This window comes from Juglans regia, chromosome 3 (assembly GCF_001411555.2).
Source record: "Juglans regia cultivar Chandler chromosome 3, Walnut 2.0, whole genome shotgun sequence".
NCBI lineage: Eukaryota > Viridiplantae > Streptophyta > Magnoliopsida > Fagales > Juglandaceae > Juglans > Juglans regia.
The window spans coordinates 34,227,913-34,251,319 of NC_049903.1; the positions used below are offsets into that span (position 1 = coordinate 34,227,913).

At 31.8% G+C, this 23,407-nt stretch overlaps 2 protein-coding genes across 3 annotated transcripts; both read left to right on the top strand.

Annotated features, from left to right (window-relative positions):
* Positions 1–9,797: 9,797 nt before the first annotated feature.
* Positions 9,798–14,699, top strand: LOC109021493 (serine/threonine-protein kinase STY13). Of its 2 annotated transcripts, XM_019004130.2 has the most exons (7): positions 9,798–10,141; positions 10,258–10,622; positions 11,162–11,294; positions 11,480–11,675; positions 12,347–12,471; positions 13,671–13,829; positions 14,061–14,584. In XM_019004130.2, the coding sequence occupies exons 2-7, from the start codon at positions 10,438–10,440 to the stop codon at positions 14,346–14,348; spliced, it is 1,086 nt and encodes a 361-aa protein (XP_018859675.1). In that variant the 5' UTR covers positions 9,798–10,141; positions 10,258–10,437; the 3' UTR covers positions 14,349–14,584. The 2 variants fall into 2 exon arrangements, with proteins under 2 accessions (XP_018859675.1, XP_035544718.1); XM_035688825.1 differs by having other exon boundaries at positions 9,851–10,622; positions 14,061–14,699.
* A 2,807-nt stretch (positions 14,700–17,506) lies between these two features.
* On the top strand, positions 17,507–23,032 carry LOC109021492 (MACPF domain-containing protein CAD1-like). The gene is made up of 7 exons (XM_019004128.2): positions 17,507–18,148; positions 20,543–20,781; positions 20,865–21,060; positions 21,208–21,285; positions 21,678–21,861; positions 21,984–22,147; positions 22,295–23,032. Exons 1-7 carry the CDS (start codon positions 17,891–17,893, stop codon positions 22,928–22,930), a joined length of 1,755 nt encoding a protein of 584 aa, XP_018859673.1. The 5' UTR covers positions 17,507–17,890; the 3' UTR covers positions 22,931–23,032.
* The last annotated feature ends 375 nt before the right edge of the window (positions 23,033–23,407 follow it).

The window sequence follows — 23,407 nt, forward strand, 5'->3', positions numbered from 1 at the left end:
CCCGGCTGTTACTGTTGATCATTTGGCTTAATTGTTTCCATTAATTAGTTCAAATCATTTGTTAATATATCGCAGTGAAGTAGTCTATAAATAATGGGATGTGCTACGTCCACCGCTCTCTGCGGGAGCTACCGCTAGGTAAATTTTTTTATTTTTTTATTTTTTTTACATGTATATTTTAATACTTTTAAATATTTAAAAAAATAATAAAAAAAATTCACAATATTATTAAAAAATATTTTCTTAATCACTAAGTAAAAAAATTAAAAATCACAACGGTAGAATAGAGCAGTAGAAATGAGCGGTAAGAGTAGCATTTTTCATAAATAATAGTAAATAATTTATAAATAATAATAAAGTAGTATTTTAAAATATCTGATAATAGTTATGTTCTCAAATAGACTCTAATAAATATTAAAAATTGAGTTTCAACATATTTCGATTTGTATTGGTCTTAATCAAACTTTATAACCCATGCAAACAAACGTTTTGTTCAAGGATAATAATGGTAAAGGCACCGCTGGCTTTTTATGTGTTTTTCTTTTCTTTTTTATATAGGTTTTTTTAACGATTTTAAATATTTTTAAAAAATAAAAAATAAATTCACAATATTATTAAAAAAAATACTTTCTTAATCATGAAGTAAAAAAATATTAAAGAAAAATATTAGTCTTCCCATGGATCTAATAAAAAAATATTAATCATTAAAAAACACTTCATGATTAAGGAATGACACAAGAATTTATTTGTTATATATATATATATGACCAATATTAATGATGTTTATAAATTAAAATTCCAGACATTTATTCTGATATCAGTGTGAAAGGAATGACACAAGAATAATTATTCCAAAATTGAAACTACGAAGTATGTTAAGGATCGATGAAAGAGTAGTAAACCTGAAAATATCCTTCACAATTGTCAAAATTTGAAACTTGACTAAACTTATGACCCCAACAATGAACATATATACATAATCAAAACATCTAAAAGTAGTAGATCATGATCATCATGTTTATGAATAATCAGATATTTATTCTTTTAGTGTGAAAGGAATGACAAGAAAATTATAAGATGCATTTTCCACAAATTAGGTTTACAACAACTTATTTAATTGTTCTTATTCCGTATATTCAACGATAAAATGGTAAACCTGAAAATATCTTTCAAAATCTTCGAAATTGTCAATGTTCGGAAGTTGAATCCTTGACTAAATCAACCTCCCATGACTACAAATTTACAATTCCAACGATAAATAAAATGATTATACGGCACTTACATATTTACGACTTTTTTTTTTTATCCCTAACATTGTCTTGAATGCTAGTTGTCACAATTTTCATATCTAGATAATGACAAAAATGAAAATTACATGAACGGATTCATTAATACTGGAAAAAGAAAAACTTATTACTAAAAATATGTTCAAGAGATGTGCCAGTTTCGTGGTGCATGTCCTATAAAAAAATCAATATTGTAATATTCGATTTATTTTCCTTAAAATTAAATTTATGTTCACAAAGATCGTACATTTTCAACAAGTCAGTTACTAAGAAACAAATGCAAATGGGATCAGTGAAAACATGGGGGGATGAGGCTGAAGCTGAACCCATTAGCCCGTGTCTGATGTCTCGGGACAACGCTTTCAACGTATAAAATTAATTAAATAATCCGTGCATATAATATTCTCTGGCTGGCTACCTTTGTACTTTTGAGACCCCCACCAAAGTGGCGTCCGCATGAGCTACGTTGAATTTGGGACCCATGTTGTGTTAGATTGATACTTCAATTGGGTAGCTTTGTAATATAGAAAGGGTCACGTTTTTTTTTGGCAGTTGAGGAGGTTGAGATGATCACAACAGAGGTTGGGTCTGTCTATCTTCGTTTGCCAACATGTCTTCCACCACTATTCTAAGATAGTAACCCCCCACGAAAGTTCGTCGTTTTGTTTAGTTGTTTCCGAAGCATATCCACCACTATCGGAGAGCCACATATTTATTTAAAATTCTCATGCATTATTGCTGTACACGTGGCTTTACTTATTAAATCATCCCTACTTTTGAGAAGTACTTATACAACATTTTCAATCGCATGTGGATTTTTATCCAATTAATCACCTATTATCTGCGTGGAAATTTTAGCAAACAAAACAATACATTTTGGAAATGTTCGCATTACATGAAAGAGTAATGCTAGTTATTGTGAGGGATAAAATACGTCAGATTCAAGATCAGGTTCAGTCTATTATTAGGAGATAAAATAAGAGAGAAGAAGATGAGATAAGAAGGGATAAGGAGATGAATGTATCAAAAAAAAATAAGAAAAGAATAGACGGTTAAATACGCAAAACAGACTTCCCTCACTACTACTGAGACTTACACGGGATGATGGTCAAATAAAAGCAAGCGGCCAAACGATTCAAATGAGTCTTCTTCTTCGACTTCTGGGAGAGAACTTTAGAGAGAATATATTCTCTAGTAAGTAGATTTCTAGCTTCCATTATAAAGTGAGAAATGAGAGGTTATGAGAGACTGTAAACAAATATATTATAGTGAATTTTTCTTTCTTAAATACTCATAGACGTAGACAATATACCGAATCATAAAAATTTGTATGTTCCTTCCACTCTATTTTCTCCATACTTGTTTTTTATTCATCGTCATGGATGTACATTTCGACATCAAACAATCGCACCAAACTATTACCGAAAGTTTCAAACAACACCATTCGAAGCTCGAATCGTCGTAACATTGAAGTACTATCAAGGTAGGAAGCACTCCATCTCTCAAGGCAAAACTAACTTAAGTATAGAAGGTGTTTTCTGACACTCTAGGCCACCAAACTCCCTTGATACAGATCGGACGTGGAGGCCGATGGGGTGCGAAACACGTGTTTAAGGACCCATTCAATCTTGTCTGCAATAATCCCAAAACTCTGGAATTCTTTCATAACTTCCACCATGAACGAATATGCCAATCAATGATTTTTACATTAACACATTTTTTAAGATAATCGAAGAACGGGCCTCAAATCCATGCATACATAACTTCAAAGTGATTTCATAGAACATATTTTAATATTTTTTTAAAATAAAGATTGCAAACAAATCAAGTTGTTCATAAATAGCTTAAACTCAACTTGAGTTTGATTTGATTAATTCATGAATAAAGCTTGCATATAAATTTTAGCTCGTTTATAAATTACTAGCTAATTCATATAATTAACTCATATAATATCGTATTTTCTATTATAGTATTATTTTTAGCTTTATAATGAGAATATTCAAAATATTCAAAAGGATTATAAAGAACCACATTTCTAGTGCAAGTTATGGCGTTACAAGTGTTTATGACTATAACTCTTGATATACATATGCATGCATACGTAGGTCTTTCCTTCCAAACAACTTTTTTTCTTAATTTTTAAAAGTTAAATTTTTACAATCTTATTTTTAGTATGATCTGTTTTCTTAAAAAAAGATTATAGTATTTCTCTCGTGGCAGTGTTACGAATGTTGCATGCTTTAGTTTAAGACTGTGTTTGGATGCTTGAATGCACTCAGATTATCTTAGTTGTGTTCAAATTTAGACATAGTCAAGCATCCAAACACGCAAAAGTGCATCAACTGAACATAACTCATATCAATCTTTAGAGCATTAGTAGTGACCTAGCTAGCCAAAGTTTGGCCAAAACTTGACTAGAAAATTCACTTTAATAAATTTAGTTAACCACTTTTCAACAACAATAAATAACAAACTCTTCAAATTTATCACTATTATATTAAAATACTAATTTTGGCATTTTCATTTATTATAATTCTAATTGTAATTTGAATATTTATTCGTTATTAAAAAAATAAACATTAATTTTCTAACAATCATATTATTCCAACGGATATAATTTTCTAACTGTTTTTTTTTTACAACGATCATATTCTTCTAACTAATATATTTTTACAATGGTCATATTCTTTCACTATAAAATATAACACCTCCTAATTATTAATTATTGGATGAATTGATGAGGAATGCAATATATATGAAATATTTGATATAGAATGATCCACTTGAAAGAGTTTCAAGAATTTTTTTTTTTTTTTTGATTTTTTTTTTTTAAAAAGGCTAATTAATGGATCCCATTATGAAAAAACACTCGGTCTATTTTTGAGATAACTAGCAAGATTCCACATAAGATCATTTTGAAAGGTCGTGATCTATTATTAAAAGTAAAATCAGCAATTTTTTAAGCAATGAAATTATTTGGCTAGTGAAAAAGGAAAATGTCAAATTTATTGTACATTTATTGACTATGATGTAAGAAGTTTTTAAACAACTTAACTATAATCTGGCCAAGTTTTATTTGGCTAGGCTGTTTCACGATGGAACAAATAAACTGACAATGTGACACGTAAAATGAATTTGTCTCTCTCTCTCTCTCCCTCTCCCGTGACCATTGAAACCACTTCTTCTTCCCCAAACCTCTATTATAAGTGTTGTATAATTATTTTTAAAAAAATAAATAAATATATGACTTACATTTTAAAAAAAAAAAGATTTTTTAATAAGAGCAAATAACATTACACTGAGAAAAAGAAAAATAGCAGGAAATAGACGAGAAAATAAGAGCAGGACTCATCAGTGACGAGAAAAAAATGATCGGAATGTGACAAGTTTCTCAACTGACAGTTAATGCAGAATGACTCATATAGAGTGACATCGAACTCTTGCAAGACACATATCAAATGCATACACTGAAGTGACCTGCATTTAATGCATGCACTTGATGACCTAACAAGAAATGCAAAGGCTACCCAAGAGAGTTCCTACATATACCCCGAAGGTTGCAAGTTACTATCTGTGATCACATGTGTGTTTGTTGTTGAAATCAATTTAAATCTCAAATCAGTCGTTCTTAGGATTTATTATTTTTTTAATTTTTTTTTATAAAAGAGTTTAATTTATTTTATATATTTAAATATACATTTTAACTTATTTATATTTAAATATATTTCAACGAGACTTATAAAATACTACTATTTATAGAGTACCTAAATTATCTGAGAACATTTCAACATCCATATGTAACTTTAGTCTCTATATTTCTATAAATTACAATCCAATATGAGTGTCATTTACTTTGTTATGCATGGATTATGAGATAGTCTCATCTCATCTTCTCAACATCTAAATATCACTCAAATATATATTTTTTAATTTCAAATTTTAACTTTTCATCTAAACATTATTTAATTATTCTAAATTTTCAAACAAAATATAAAAATAATTAAAATTTTTCAAATCTCAAAATAAAAATAATATTAAAAAGTTATATTGTGATAATATTTTAATTTTATAATATTTATATTTAACATTTTATCTTTTATTTTCTAAAATCACATAAAATATTTTATGTCAAATCATTTCATTGTTACTATCAAATTATTTCATTATTATTCACAAATTTCTCATCTCAATATACAAATCCATCGTCTCTATATTTCGTGGAAGGAGTTCCCCCACTAGATCAAGCTGACTATATTTCGTTCTTCTGCATGGCAGAGTTTTTTTTTTTTTTTTTTTTTTAAGTTGAGCTTCTCCTTATCCTGTATTGGATTATTAATATTATTATTGTTTTGGTGGTATTGAAATATTAGTTTTTTAAATTCCACCATCCCCAAACATATGTTCTATATTACATTGATGTCACGTTTGGACAAAGAAACAATTTTACAATTTATCTTTTAATACAAGTTATCAACTACCCGCTTTGATAGTCTTTACTTTCTTTATTTGCTCTCCATACGTACCCTTGTTCGTTCGGAAGCTCGAAGCTTTTAAAGAGGCACGGATAGATGAATTAAGCATGCACGTCACACTCGTCGAAACTCCGTGCCTGGAATAACACTTGTTTATATTATATAGATGAGATAGTTTTAAATGAGTTAAATAAAATATTATTTTTAATATTATTATTATTTTAAGATTTAAAAAAATTATAATGATAAGATAAAATGAGTTGACGTGAGTTTTGAATCCAAACGAGTTGAAAGTATTTCATCTCATCTCATTTCATTATTAAAATTTTCTTAAATTTTTACACAAAATATAATAAATAATTAAAATTTTTTAATTCTTAAAATAATAATAATATTTTATTTAATTTTTAATTTTTATTTTAATTTACCTCTTCCCATTTCGTCTAAACTCTCTATGTCGTAGACGATTACTTTGAAGCAGATATCAGGATATCTATAATTCCAACAACCAACCTCCACCATACAAACTCATGCAATTCATTTTATAGCGTAGCTCTTTGAATAAACGATACTCTTTTTATTTCAGTGATCTTGTCCTTTTTTAAATTAAGTAGAAAAATATTTTGATTATAAAAGAAAAAAAAAAATCTTAAAAGTAAATTCATCTTTTATATATATATATAAATAATACTTTAGATTATAAAATTATTTTTATTATAAAATAAATTTAAAACATCGTATAAAATCATATTAATTTATAAATTTATTTTTATAAAATTTCTTAATTAAATATATTATTTTTAAAAATAATATTAAAGACAATCATAAATTATGTAAATACTGTACACTTATTTTTAAAAAATATAGTCTATAATTAAAAATTAATTTTTTTTTATATAAATATCATATTTATTTATTTATTTTTAAAAGAACATACTATATTTTAACGGTAATTTTAAGAATATTAGAATATTAGCATTGGATTGGTCATTTTATTCTTCAAATTTTAATTAATATGTAATTTTTTCACTTTTAACTAATCATTCAAAACTTGAAGTCTACATTGAATTAGTTATCACACTCTTGATAATAATAAAATATTATTATTTTTTATTATTTATATTTTTTAATTAATTTATATTTTATTTTCATAATCTTCAATAACTTCTAACAAATCATATTTATTTTTATTTTTACAATTTAAAAATCAATAATATAATAATTTCATATGTATATAAATGGTAAAATCTCATATAAATAAAAATTTCATATCTATAATATAATAATCTCAAAAAATATTTTTAGACTTATTATAGTTATTTTTATATTTAAAAAGAAGAATAAATTTATTATAATTTATAATTTGGATGAAAATATTTTAATTAATTTAATATGAAATAAATATAAATGATATTGATTAAATTTAAAAATAAAAAGGTATTTCAATAATCTAATGACAATGTACTCGTACGTTTATTGTTTTTTAAGATTTTGTTTTTATTTATCTTTTCGAGTGATAATGGTGTCGAGTACCACATTTTCGTGAGTGATGGTTGACGTGAAAGATAACGAGTTCCCTTTTCTTTTTTCTTTTTTTAATAATATAGAAGACTTTGGATTTATTTTTTTTTTCCCATTTAAATAATGTTAAGAAATAAGAAGTTGCCACGATTTATAAAAAAAAAAAAAAAAAAAAAAAAAAAAAAAAAAGAGGGAAAAGACAGCCGTCGGCTGCATTTATGATTAATGGAGCTCACTCACACGGATCATATGAATGTCAAAAGATTCACACACCCTAAAAGTCTCAATCAGATGGTGATGGGTGAAATTGGAAAAATCAAAAGAAAATTGGAACACGACAATTAAAGTCTACAGTATTGGTCCCTACGTAGCCCACTCTATAACTGTTTATTCCTATGCATTATGGTCACGTGGCACACCTAGGGGTGTCAATATGTGATACGACCCATTAACTCAACACGAATACGATATAATAAAAGTGGATTAGGGTTTACCCTTAACGGATTTGGATCAAAACGGGTTGACCCGTTAAGACACGATAGCTTAACGGGTTGATAACGGGTCAACCCGTTATGACCCGTTAAGAAAGTTAAAATTACAATTATACCCTTATACCTAAAAAATAAAATTGTTGGGATTTTAATTTCGATATTTTCATTGTTTAAATTGTAATTTTAGACTTGTAGTTAGTTTTATATTTTTTATAGATATTGTGATTTTAACATTTATATAAAATTATGCTAAACTTAACTAGATTAAAGAGGTTAATTTTGGGTTTGTTTCAATCCATTTACATAAATAGGTCAAAACGGGTTGACACGACACGACCCGTTATGTTATTGGGTCGCGTTAGGTTTTGAGATTTTGACACGATAAGCTTAACGGGTCGGGTTAGGGTTGACCTATACAGTATAATATATATGTCTTGACACGACACAAACACGACCTGTTAACACGATTTGACACCCCTAGGCACACCCATGCTAGTTCTTTTAATTTTATTTAATTTTTATTAAAATGATTTTACTTATTATTTATACATAATATATTTATTACAAAAAAATAAAAATAAATAAAATGTAGTATATAAAAACGATAAGCAGAATTATTCTTTTTATTTATAAAACACAAACCGCATTTTCTTCTTCTCGCCTTACAATTTATTTATTTATTTATTTTTAAGTATATATACATATAATATCTTGGGCACTTAAAAAATAAGCTTCACGTTTTTAATTCTGTTTGTTTATCCAAATATTTTGTCGATTTCATCAGCTCAAAAAAGGCAATTAAAGGTTGATCCCAATCTACCATAAATGCATTTGAATACCCGATCCATAAAATTTTTGGAACGTTCAAAACTGTAATCCCAATTTATGAAACATAAAAGTCTAAACTACTAATTTTGTAATTAAAAATAGAAGGAAAACATTGATCGGAGGAAAATTATAATTGACGAGTGTTGGAGGTTTCTTTAATTTAGCGGTAAGGGGTTGTTTGAAATATGTTTGATTTTAAATATTTAATTTTTTCATGTAATTATTATTTTAATCTCCTTTGGATAGTGAATTGAGATGAGATAATTTAAAATAAAAATTAAAAATTAAATAAAATATTATTTTTTAATATTATTATTATTTTAAGATTTAAAAAAATTGAATTATTTAGTATATTTTATGAACTAGATACAATCCCTATTTGAGGACTGCAATGTAAGGCTAAGCTATTTTAACTTTAAAATTTTTTAAAATTATAAAATTATCATTCTTAAAATTATGTTTTTTCTCATTTAATAATGTACTTGTATATGCAGTCCCCACTTGAAGACTGTAAATAGAATTTCTCATATTTTATATGATAATTTGAGAAAATTATAATGATGATATGGGATAAGATAAAATTATTTTTGAATACAAACGAGACCTTAATTATTACAATTTATCAAATTTATAAACAAAACACAATAAACATTTTATCTTTTTAAAATTTCAAAATAAATCTAAGATTAAAAAATTATATATTAATTTTATAATTTTTTTCTTTTATTTTTTTAAACGGAATAAAAAAATATAATTTAAACTATTTTATTATTATTATTATTTATAAATTATTTTATTATTATTTATTAATCTTTTATCTCATATCATCCTGTAAATATTTCCTATCCCCTGTCTTTTAACATGAAAAGAAAACACAAAACAAGTAAAGAGATAAAAATGTGTTATTAAATAGAGCACGAGGAAAATAAAGTGGAGAGAGAGGGCAGGGATCGGGAGCCGAAGAGAGCCGAGCCGAGCCGAGCCGAGAAAGGAAGGATACAGCCATACAGGAAGTGGGGTCGGGTCTTTTTGAGTTTTGTCTCTCTACTCAATACGAGTGCACCATTTCAGCATCCTCGACCAACAACGTCCAAATCGCTGATACTGCGACCTCCAAGACCAATTGCTCTCCACGTGGCCTACTACCATTCGCCAATCACTTTTCTCCAAACATCACTGGCCCCTCACCTTTAAACCCTCGTCGGAACAGATACTCGGAAAAATAAATTTTCGCTTTTCATCGGAGCCCCCCCTGTTCTCTGTGCTGAGAGCTGAGAGAGTGAGAGGGAGAGAGAGAAGGGTTTTTAGGGTTTCTGAAATTATAAGCCTAGTTAAACTTTTGTATATCTGAGAGTTGCCGTTGATGCTTTTACCTATGGTTTCTGGGAAAAATTTTCTCGGGAAAATTTAGCGTCGGCTGTAAGTTGCTTTTATCTTATCTTTCTTTCCTTTTTCAGGGTTTCTTTTCTTAAACAAAGCTTATAACTCAAGCAAAGTTCTTGGGAGTTTGAAACGGAGGCTACTTTTTAAGGAGAATTAGTCGGTGAGAAACTTAAGAGTCTGTCTATGAAGACTATTCTTTTTTGCTCTTAAATATAAATGGCCATGAAGTTGTATTGGTGGTGGTGCTAGTACCACTGAATGGTTCGTTTGGAACAGGAAGTTACAAGATTAGGAGGAATCGAGTTTGGTTCGGCTTTTTTAATATATGCTTTGGAAATTGAAAGGAATAGTGGATGAAAGCTGACCTCTTCAAACTCGGATGATGTTAACTGTGTAAATACATGTATTTTGAGGGGATTGAAATGAGAAATTCGGGTGTAGTTTGAGGTTGCAACCATGAGTTGCAGCATAAAGAACAGTGGAGGCGAAGAGGGGGAATATGAATCGAAATCGGTCACGCAGAATGGGTCGGTAACGGCGGAACAGTTTACCATCGATGAGAATCTGCTAGTTGATCCGAAATTGCTTTTTATCGGGACGAAAATCGGTGAGGGAGCCCATGGAAAAGTTTATGAAGGAAGGTCAGTGCAAACTTACGCGAAATTGTCTTGTGTTTGTTATCTTACATTGTTTCTGTGGCAGCCTGGGAATCTAATGTGTATTTTGTTTGTCTCAACTTAATTAATTTTATGTTAATCTTTTTTCTTAACACTGCTGCCAGGAAGTTTATGTGAGCTCATCTTAATACAGGTTTTTATGGCACTGTAGTTCGTATGTAACAGGATCTGAGGATAAAAGCTTAGTTAGCTTAAGTTGATGATTAGTATTGCGCATGTGTTGTCTGGATTTTTAGGAAACTGGTCAATCTTAGTTTTACTTCATTTGGCTGGTATCTATCATCTACAGACTTACGATTCCTCTGAAAAGAATTATAAGGTTTACTACATGTATTTGCATGAATGTAACTGTCAATCTTTTTGTGTATATAAACATTACCTTTTTGTTCCAATGTCATTGAATGAGCTGTAAACATTTTTCTTTAGCACTGGTTCTTTCTACAGGAAAAGTTTGTCTGGCAGTTATTGTCCTCCTTACCGTGGTCTAGAATAATATCTTTCAGGTATGGTGATCGAATTGTGGCCATTAAAGTCCTCAATCGTGGGAGCACTTTTGAAGAGAGAGCTGCCCTCGAAAGTCGTTTTGCGCGGGAAGTTAATATGATGTCGCGTGTTAAACACGAGAATTTAGTCAAGGTAAGTGTTTCCAATAAAACATGTCTGCAATTTACTGATATTCTTTTTACTGGTAGGTATATGCATATTTATATCTAGTTCATTTCTTGGAAGTATTTTCCTTTTATGCATACGTGACTAACTGTTTTTCATGTATTTCTATCTGGTTCTTCTCACTTTGCATAGCTCATTTCTGGCTTTTGCAGTTTATTGGAGCTTGTCAGGACCCTTTAATGGTGATAGTGACAGAGTTGTTACCTGGAATGTCACTCCGGAAGTATTTAAATAGTATTCGTCCTAACATATTAGACCTCTATGTGGCTATAAATTTTTCCCTTGATGTTGCTCGAGCCATGGAATGTCTTCATGCCAATGGGATAATACATAGAGATCTGAAACCAGGTACTTCCCAATAATATGGTGTAATACACAATGGAATTATTTCTTAATGTATGTTTTCTTCCTGTTCCTATGTCTCTTTCATTTTCCCACATAAAACTCATACCAATCATATAAAGCTAATGATTAATGAGTACAAAGCTATTCCTGTTTTCCTTGATTGTTATTTAATCAATCCTCTGTTATATTGGAACTGGCTAATGATAGATGCATGGTACTGACTTGTTTATTGTTTGTACATTCATCCATTCTATCCGATATGGTTGTTATACTGATACTTTTAAAACTACAAAAAAAAATTATTTTATCAATCCTCTGTGCTGTGCATTATGCAATTCATCCTTGGACTTGGCTCTAGTTAATTTAAGTTGGGTTTTTAATTATATTGGATTGTTCTCTTCATTTGTTACAGTGGTTACACTTCGTCGATTCAACCTTTGTTATCTCAAAAATTAATATTCGTTGATGTAGAAAGCATGCTTGTATTGCTAGATGTAAATTTATTTAGTTGCTTTTAAGTTAGAGTTCCCGATTATTCTTATTGAAATGCAAATTAAATCCAGTCATGTTTGAGTTATAATTTGTGGATTAGTCATTCTTTATAGTTCCCTATGTAACCAACCTTATTCTTTTTACCTACTAACAGCTATATGTTTTAAAAATAATTATTGCAGATAATTTGTTGCTTACTGCAAGTCAGAAGTCTTTGAAGCTTGCAGATTTTGGTCTTGCAAGAGAAGAATCTGTGACAGAGATGATGACTGCAGAAACTGGGACATACCGCTGGATGGCTCCTGAGGTTTCTCTCTTGTTAAACACATTTTTATTTTGCCCTTGATTATACTATGTATGAGGTAAATGGATAAAGGAGTCTTTGCTGGAAGGTGGGCAATTGATCATTAAGATGGAGAGATATTCACGATTGTCAAGGCTAAATCACGTAAACAAAAACATGTATGCATTTAAACAAACAATCAACACACATGCATTGCAGAGCTGGGGCAAGTCAGCTAGGACTTATATTTTCAATCGAACTAGTTTGTGATAATTACCTTGGAGAATTGGTGGCATTAGTTTGGCCGATGTCATTTGGAGTGTGATGAATTAGTAAATTGGATTTAACTGTGATTAATGATACCTCAGTAATACGTCATTTTTTGGCCGTTAGTCTCAATCCATGGTCCATGTGGTTCCCTATCTTCTGGAGTATTATTTTCTAAACCTAGTATCTGATTATAGCTTATGGTAATTTTTGCATACGTACTGAAGGAATGTAGATCCATATGGATAAATGTTTTTTTTTTTTTGATAAAAAAGGAGTAACCATGTACACTGATGTATACAAGAACCATATGGATAAATGTAAATGCATATACATCTGCAAGTCAACTCCATGTAAGTCACTTGTCAACCATTATCACAAGCTGTCATCAATCAAGGGCACATGTTAAATTCGTAAATAAGTTCTTGTTTTTGTAGTTTCATATTTCTGGTCTCTGCTTTGTGAAGCTCAACGACACTGGTTGACATTATTTTTTATGTGAGGGCTGACTTGTGTGGGGAATAAGAAGTGTGGTTTGATGGTTTAGACCATTTTCTTCATTTATTGATATTATCATCCACATTTGTCTTAATTTTATCTTTCCTTTGGCTTAGCAGATGTCAGTATTAACTGCAACAGTTTATTTAACTTTGAGTTAACCCTTATTATATATTTTTCCATTGCCCTTTGATTTTTTTTTTTTGTTATTTGCGTGACCCCATGAGCCATAAGCTTTGGTTCGACACATCGCATTCAAGCAGAAACTTGCTGACAATCTTCCCTTGGGATTTGACAAGTGTCAATTGAGTTTTTCTGTTGAATGGTTGGAGAGAACTTCCTTATTTTTAGTACTGCTCTTCATCAAGACTGCAGGAGTTTTATGGATTTGCTTACATTGCATAGCACCCTTCCTACCAATCATTGGAATCTTATACAATCTATTCATGTCTTTGCAGTTGTACAGCACTGTGACATTGCGTCAGGGAGAGAAGAAACATTACAACAACAAAGTTGACGTCTACAGTTTTGGAATTGTTTTATGGGAGTTACTAACCAACCGCATGCCATTTGAAGGCATGTCCAATTTGCAGGCTGCTTATGCTGCTGCTTTCAAGGTGCAAAAAGTGTCATTTATTTAATTTGCTTTTGTTGCATTTGGTCATCATGTTATATTTGCTGTCCCGTTGATATTGCATGACTTGCTTCAGAGCCGATGCTACTTTATCAAATGCAGGTTGAGAATAAACCATGCCTCTGTTCACGTTTGTAACATGCTTGTGCATAATGAATGCTAAAATCAACATCCTTTAGTTAGTGACTAGATTATTGTGAATTTGAGAATGCAGCAAGAGAGGCCTAGTCTTCCAGAGGATCTCTCTCCTGATCTTGCCTTCATCATACAGTCATGTTGGGTTGAGGACCCTAACCTGAGGCCAAGCTTTAGCCAGATCATCCGCATGCTTAATGCATTTCTCTTCACACTCTCACCCCCCGCATCATCCTTACCGGACTCTGATACCCAGGCAGCAGCGACTAGTAATGGTACCATGACTGAATTTTCTGGACGTGCGAGAGGAAAGTTTGCTTTTCTTCGCCAGCTCTTTTCTGCCAAGAGGACCAAGAACTCACAATGAGCGGGTAAAATTTTCAATTTTGAATATTTTCTTTTTGTTCCAACCCAAGAAATGGCATGCGACAGTGCGTATATATCATCCCAAGTGAATTGTGGTTAATTAACTAGATGTGATGACTATTAAACGATGAAGATATTGAAACAGATTGATGTTGATGGGGAAACTCATTGGGAAAATAAAAAAAAAAAGTGACGGGAAGACTTGGCAATGTCTAGTTGATGCCGATCTGATGTAAAGGAGACCAATGTGTAGGGCATATTCTGTTAATAGATGCTACTCTCATTGAAGATGCTTACTAATGAAGCAGCCTAGGGTTTTCATTTTTTGGTAGGTGATGAAATTTCTTAGTCTGGCCAGATTTTTCTGCATTGACTCCCATCTCTTGCGTACCCAAATCCAGAATGTGCTCAAATGTGCTTTGTATTCACGTAACCAATCCCCCGATTCCCCCCGCTTTCTTGTTCTAACTTTGGTGAAGGCAGATCAAGCATGCAACTGTTATCAGTTCAATCTAGACCATGATGATGAGTCTCGTTTTTTCTATCTTTTTCGCGGGCCAAGATTGGTTCTCTGTTTAACCGTACAAGTATTATCACTTCAATCCGGACGTACAATCTACAAGCCTTTACATCATAATGTAAAGTAGACACCAAAATTCGAATTTCAATTTGGATATAGTCTCCAAGTTGTTATCTTCATTCATTAAGTTTTTCCACCCAAGTGGCAGAGTAGTGTTCTTTGAATTAGCACCAGAAGTATGGAAGTAGAACTTTTGCTGGTCGCCAGATATCATAGGATCCTCTATTCTTAAAGAGAAATTTACATTGATCTAATGATACTAATTTGATTAAGCTTTTAACTCTTAGGATTATAATATTCTAATTTTCTTTTTAGCAGCTTCATTTATCTATCTATGTTTAATGATTTAACTTATAAAAAAAAAATCAATGTTTAATGATTTAACACCATGCTCATATATAGTATCAAGATATTTTAATCTAGCTTATAGGTCACCCCCTTCATGACTTGAACTCGTGACGTGGTTCTTGCTCTGATATTAATTGTTAAAGATTCAACTATTAATTCAAAAGTCTTAGGATTGTTATATACTAATTTGGTTGAGCGTTTAACCCTCAAGATCATAACAGTCTCCTAACACCATATTTGGTAACGACAATTGAAGAAACTATGGTTCGTTTAGGGAGTGAGATGAGATGAGAATTTTGTGAATAATACTAACATATTTTGTAAATAGTAATGAAATAGTTTGAGTTGAGTATTTTTTGAATTTTGGAAAATGAGAGAGAAAAAGTTGAATAAAAAATATTATAAAGTTAAAATATTATTATAATATTATTTTATAATATTATTTTTGTTTGGAGATTTGAAAAAGTTGAATTGTTTTTGTTTTTTGTTTGAAAGTTTAGAAAAATTATATTGATTAATTTGAAAAAGTCATAATGATTAGTTTTAAAATTTTATATTTAAATTATGTTTGAGAAGGAAATGAGATGAGATGATATTAGAATTTTGAGACGAGATCTATTTCCAAACAAGTACTAAACACCCATCTTATTCTAATGTTTGCCTTTAATTTTTTATTAGGAAGTCTATTTTCTAATCAAGCAGTGGAGATGGCCATACTAGCGCGTCATAAATGATATAATTTTTTAGCAACGCATAATTTTATGCACGATATTATATGTATTGAGTGACAGTTTTATTTTATTAATATTTTTTTTAATTTAAATTTTAAATTTCAGATTTTAAAATTTTTATTATTTTCAATAGCTGACACATTAGTATGTATGATTATGTAAGTAAAACTGGAAATATAGATATCATTTTTCATAATTTTTTTTATAACTGGTAATTAATTATGAGAATTGAGAAATATTTAGTCCACACATTATATAAAATTTACAAACTAACATGGTTTAATAAGATTCATTATATTATAAGTTCATTATTTTGTAAAATAAATTTTAACATATTATAGTAAGCTACGTTACCGCGTAAGATTTTTTATCTAATATTTGTACGAGATTAGTTGAGATGGTTTATGAATAATAGAATAAAATATTATTAAAATATTATTTTTTAATATTATTATTATTTTAGAATTTAAAAAAGTGGAATTGTTTATTATATTTTGTGTGAGAATTTAAGAAAGTTATAATGATGAGATAAGATGAATTGATGTGAGTTTTCAATTCAAACGGTGGGGCCTTAATACTTCTCGTAGGCTAATCATACCAAAGATATGATCTACTAACAATTATTCCCGTTCTAAGAAGAATTTAACCATTTTTTGAATGAAAATAATAAATTTTCCAATTAAAACTTCATTTTTATTAATGAAAGGAATGAGAAATTTGGAAACCCAGGTGTGAATTCTCAGCCAGTACAACTTTTTTTTGTTTTGACTTCTGACTTTGACGATTTCTAAAAGGACCATTTAAAGGATTTCATAAAATAATAACATTCTCGCACCCCTTAACGACTGGATTAAATTTACACATCCATGTCCTTATTAATTATGACTCAACGGTCAGGATATCAGACAAGTGTACACGCAAAGAACAGCAGGTTTTCGTAAGGGGAAAAAATAGACCCAAGTCAGTGCTCCTCAATTCAATGATTTATAATATGGCCAAAATAAAATTCTATGATTTATAAGACAGAATAAGTGCCGTTCAATTAAAAAAAAAAAAAAAAAGTAAATAAATATAAAATCTACTAAAAAATATTAATTTTTTAATAATAAATTTTATTTTTTACACTACACGATTATCTACAACGTTACTATATTTCTAAATAACCAAACAAATCACGAAAGAGAATAAAAATTGGATATTTATAGAAGTTTATATAGAGAGGTCATACTGAACGTAATGTTAGGATAACCGGAACGAGATTTTTTCGGATTTATTCATATTTTAATTCATCTCAACTCATCGCTACAATTTTTTTAAATTTTAATATAAAATATAACAAATAATTCAACTTTTTTAAATTTTAAAATAATAATAATATTAAAAAATAATATTCTAATAATATTTTATCATTTCAACTTAACACACTTCAACATTTAAACACAACCCCACGTCCAAACAATGACAATATTTACGTGTATTAATCTAAAGATCGGTAGAAGAAAGAGAGACCCTGGGAGAGAGAAAGAGACTTTGTAGAGAGAGAAAGTAGGAGACTTTGCAGAGCGAGATTGCATACGCAGTAGAGAGAGGGGCGGGTGTTTGATCATTACTGGATTCAAGATCTAGAGGAGATCGCCATCGATAATTGCTTCGAGTCTTCATAGGGTCAAATTATTGGTAGAGCTAGAGAGGAGAGGGAATGAGAAGCGTTTGATCATTCGTTTTACTTGGATTCGGGAATGAAAACCAAAACACTTCAATTTCTTTTGGGTTTTCATGATTAAGTTCAATTAGTCAATCAGGGAACTGGGTCTTTTATTTGGGTCTATTTCGCGAACTGGGTCTGCTTCTGATCAAAGAAAAAGTCAATTTTCTGATGAGAAAATGGTGGACAATGCAGCAGCCTTGCAAACTGCTGTAAACTCTGTACAGGCATTAGGGAGAGGCTTCGATGTGAACTATGATACGAGGTTGCTCTACTGTAAAGGAGCGGCTGGGTCGAGGGTTGTTGCAGTTGACGAAGAACACACTTGGGATCTTCCGCTGTACGATGATATAGTTGTTTCCAATGTTCCCAGGGACATCAAGAACTCTCAGCAATCCCCTGGTCGCCAGATTTCTGGGGTTTGCAGTTTCCATGAGGTATGAATTTGTGTATCCTTCACTCTCTGTTTAGTTCATATATTTAATACCTTCGTCAAAATCTTGGATGTTAAGTCTTTTCGCCAATATTGGTCTTTTATTGTTCGTTTGCATTGTATCTTGTTTGGGGATTTATTGGCAACGTCATGCAAGATTAAGGTTTAGGATTTAAATCGGGATTGAGTTAGAGTCTTAGGCATAGTAGATCGACCGTGAATTGGAGAAGTTGCTGCAGTACATAATACCCTATGACGAGGGTGTGCAAGAAATCCGTTCATAGTTACCTATTAAGCAAGGAGGAATTTTCAACACCAGCTTTCCCAATTTGAGTATCCTGGGTAATTGCATCTAACAAGGGAATTTTTATTTATTTCTTCCCAATACTTGTGTTAAATTAGCGATATTTTTTTATACGCTGATAAATACTCGTCGGACTTTTATCATCCGATTTTTCAATTATTTTTTAGCTTACCACAAAGAAACTGGAGAAAGACTTGCGCCTAATTGAGAATTTTACAATCCTCCAAAAAGAAACAGACAATTTTACAGTACTTTTTTTTAGTATCACTTATAAAACTCATCTTCAAAATATTCATCTAATTACACAGGGTCCAAACAAGAGAGTCACCTATTTAGAAAAAGAAAAAGATACAAGAAAATCAGTATGAGTTAGCCCATTGACAGTCATTAGAGGCTGTCCAGAGGAAAAGAGTATTAAAACATTAGTTTTGAGCTCCTCCAGAATATGATTATGATCCCTCAAAGTTTGTATTGTTTTGTTCAGTCCAAATATACAATATTACGCAAACATGAACCATCTTCCACATTGTTTCAATCTATGGGCTTCCTAATTCTCTTCGAGAGTAAACAAGGTCAACTACTCTTCTGGGCATTACCCAAGCCAAACTGATTTGTTTGAAGAAGTCATTCCAGAAAGCACTTGCCATCTCACTAGCATTCATCTTAATTTGGCAACATGATACTCTGGTAGATATTACTTATCAAAATGATTTTTTTTTTATAAGTAATAAAATTTTATTCATCAAATGCAGTAGACGAAGCCCATATACACAGAAAGAATACAAATGATACACCTAATTACATTCTAAGATTAGGAAATGAAAACAAAAACTCGTGAACAGTCCCTCCATTAAGTAAAATAGCTGAAACCCATTGAATATTACTTATCAAAATGGTAGTCTGATGGATATAAAAATGACGGACTTTTCCTAGCAGTTTTTTTTAATTGCGGCAAAAGAAGAAAATTTTGCTCTAGAGATCAAAATCAATGGACCGTATCGTTGTTATCCCATCATATAAATTCTTAATCCTTAAAATCTCCTCGGCTCACTGTGCACTCATCTTAGCATTTTCACCAGCCAGAACATCAAGCTATCCCCTTGAGAATTTATTAAAAGGACATACTTAAAAGGGAATGACATGGACTTATTTAGGTCTAGTTGTATTGTAAGTGTTGATAGGGATTATTTTTATAAGAAAATTGAAAAACGAGGGATGCAACATGAGGACTTCCCAGGAGTTCACCCATCCTAATACTACTCTCACCCAAGCATGCTTAACTGCAGAGTTCTGAGTTTTTTTAAGGGACAGCTTGCTTGGGCTTGTGATGGTGCGTGAGCTTGGGCTCAGTCTCCCATTTTCTTGTTTTTGTTGTGTGTTTAGCGTCTGGGTTCTTTTTTTTTTTTTTTTTTGGGGCAACTCAACCAAGTCCAAGTTGAAGTGAAATGGAAGATAGGAGGGAGTATTTAAACTTGGGTCATGCTTGATATTGATTGCATCCGGGCTAAGCTCGATGGCACCAATGCTGCCCTCTTGGCTTGGAAGGAGTTGTCACTTGAACTTCAACGTCCCAAAGCATGGCTTGTTTCATTTATGCCTGTAGCGTTATCATTCGACTTTATTAGTTCTTTTGGACACCCATGTTAGTTTTTATGGTAATTATTTCAATCATATCTTTAGTATCCTCTGATCTTTGGTTTTTCTGCCCGACCACTTGTGCCAAGGGACGAGAATGAATGACTATAACTTAATAATGGTTAAAAAAAGCGAGTTTTGGGAGCCTTTGAAGTGGAGAGCATAAAAGGCATACTAAAAGGGAGCCTTTGAACTGAATCCAATGATTTTGAGAGTTCTAGATCGAAAGTCGGAACATCAGCTCTGATGTTTAAGTGGTACTAAGGTGTTTGTCATAATCTGTAAGGCATTGATAAGCACATTGCCAATGGTGAATGGGGCTGTTTATAGAGAAAGAAAGGATGAAATGCAGAATAGATGGTGTAAATATATTCTGAAAGTTAAAAGTGCATTTTGTACCGATTGTTAATGCTTTGAATGACAGTTGTTGTAACATACTTTTATCTCGAATAACTGCAGATGGTGGAGTATTTTAATCAAAAGGCTAATCTATCTGGAAGTTTTCCTCTAGGTAGTTTTAATTCTGCATTTAGTTTCACTGGTTCAAAGAATATGGATGTTGTTGCCACAAAGACCCTGTCAATGGATGGCTTTTATATTCCACTTGCCAAGGTTCAGCTTATGAAAACCCCATTGGTGTTGCAAGAAAATGTCAAGCAGGCGGTTCCAACTTTTTGGGACCCACCGTCCTTGGCGAGGTATGAATGTTGATATTTTTATAAGGCAAATAATGATTTCCTAGCTCTCAATTGCTCCTAATTAGTATTTCTGTTTTTGACAGCTTTATTGAAAATTTTGGGACGCATGTCATTACATCTGTAACTATTGGCGGTAAAGATGTCATTTATGTTAAGCAGCATAAATCTTCCCCTTTGTCAACCATGGAGATTAAAAAGTATATTCAGGATATTGGAAACCAGAGGTTTTCTGACATGGAAAGCTATACAAGTTCAGGTCAAATGAAAGTGAAGGATAAGGTTAGTTCCATGGAATATCTTCTTCTTCTTCTTCTTCTTCTTCTTCTTCTTCTTCTTTTTTCCTTCATTTGCATTGGCTTTTAAGGAACTAATGACCTCTTTGGTAACTCTTTTGTTTAATTATCATTACAATATTTTATTTTGCAGGGTGTTGATCCTGGCTTGTTCAACAGCCAAGGAATATATCCTCAACCCTCTGCTGCACCATATCTTACTGGGAAAGAAGTAAGTTGAAACTTCAATTATTTATTTATAGACTCACCAGCGCTCTTGATACACCTTTTTCCTTTTCCTATTTTTTTTTTTTTTTAAGTATTTGTGTTCTTTTCAATGAGCTTGTTCATAGGAGCTTTCATTTTCCTTTACACATTTGCATGAAATGCACTCATATCTTCTTCTTTTCCTTTTTTTATAAAAAAGATACTCTGCTAATGAATATTGCCCTAATTTTTGTAATTTTGAGATATTTTGGTGCTGGAGATTGGATAATAATATTTGCATGGGTGGCAGAGCCCAAGTTTTTGTTCACGGTCAGGAAATGTAATTTGTTTCTCATTAGTCCTTGAATCACTAACTGTACTTGAACTCATGATTTTATGGAACCTTAACTGAGTCAGGATGTGACAGTCATCTTCCGAAGGAGGGGAGGAGATGATTTGGAACAAAACCATACCCGATGGGCAAGAACTGTCCGGTCTTCCCCAGATGTCATTGAGATGAGTTTTTCCCCTATAACAGCTCTCCTTGATGGAGTGGCAGGAAAGGAGCATCTAACTCGTGCTATTGGTCTCTATCTCGAATGTAAGGCACCCTGAGCTTCATGATTGATGAGCTGGAGTTGTTTAATCTCATTTGCTCAACAAAGATTTCTCACAAGTGTTTTTTTTTTTTTTTTTAAATTCCTTTTGGATAATTGTGCACAGATAAGCCTCAGGTTGAAGAATTGAGATATTTTCTAGAGTTTCAGATTCCTAGGATATGGGCCCCTGTACATGATAGGATTGCTGGCCACCAAAGAAAGGAACCTGTTTGCCCATCTTTGCAATTTAGCATAATGGGGCAAAAACTTTATGTTAGCCAAGAGCAGGTATGAACTTTGGCAATTTATGACAAAACATTAGTCTCACATTTTTTGGAAGGCTTGGAAAATACTTTGTCTGTCTGTAATAGGCATTCCAACTCACAACTCCTGATTCAGTGGATTTAAGCAATTTTTGCCTTCATGTAAATGCAGATATCAGTTGGGCGTAGGCCAGTAACAGGCTTGCGATTATTTCTAGAAGGAAACAAGCAGAATCGCTTATATATCCATCTTCAACACATGGCATCTCTTCCAAAGATCCTTCAGCCATACTGGGACACCCATGTGGCTATTGGTGCTCCCAAGTGGCAGGGACCTGAGGAGCAAGATAGTCGATGGTTTGAACCAGTAAAATGGAAAAAGTTCTCTCATGTGAGTACTGCACTGGTTGAGAATCCTGAAACCTTCATAGGCGACCTCGCAGGTGTCTACATTGTCACTGGAGCTCAGCTTGGTGTGTGGGATTTTGGGTCGAGAAATGTCTTGTACATGAAACTTCTGTATTCTAGGTTGCCGGGCTGTACAGTACGAAGATCCTTGTGGGACCATGCTCCAAATGATAAGTCAAAGAAAGTTGTGTCCACGGATAGTAATGGTAATACGGATGACTCAAGTTCAGGTTCAAGGGGAAACTTGGCTGGAAACAAGTTGGTTAAATTTGTTGATACATCTGAGATGAGCAAAGGGCCTGAAGATCCTCCAGGTCATTGGTTGGTTACTGGTGGAAAGCTTGGTGTGGAGAAAGGGAAAATTGTCTTGAGAGTCAAATACTCCTTGCTAAATTACTGAGTTATCTATATGGTTTTGTATGAATGATGTGCAGTGCTGCTGGCTTTTGTTAGGTACAACAAATGCTATTTTTGATGCGTATATAATTGTGTTCATCATGCATTTTACTTTTGCAGTGCAAGACCGACCGAGTCGAATGGGGATCTGACAGGACAGGATGTGTTTTTAGGTGGTTTTGTAAATTCACTTTTGGTGGCTGGAATCTGTAGAACACTTCAATCTCTCTATTCCCCGAAGGACCAAGAAATTTTTGGTAGTCAAACCTAAAGAGGGTGCCATTTTTTCTTCCCCCCTACAGAAGAGTTTCTTTCTTTATAATGTTTCCGTTTTAGCCAAGTTACCGGCTCCAGAAATTTTCCAAATTCCGAACAGGACAAGTTGAAATAAAAAAACAAAGGGATCTCCATCTTTTTTAGTTATGGGTCCTTGTTTTTTCTTTTTTTCTTTTTTATATATAGAAACGGTTTGTACACGTAC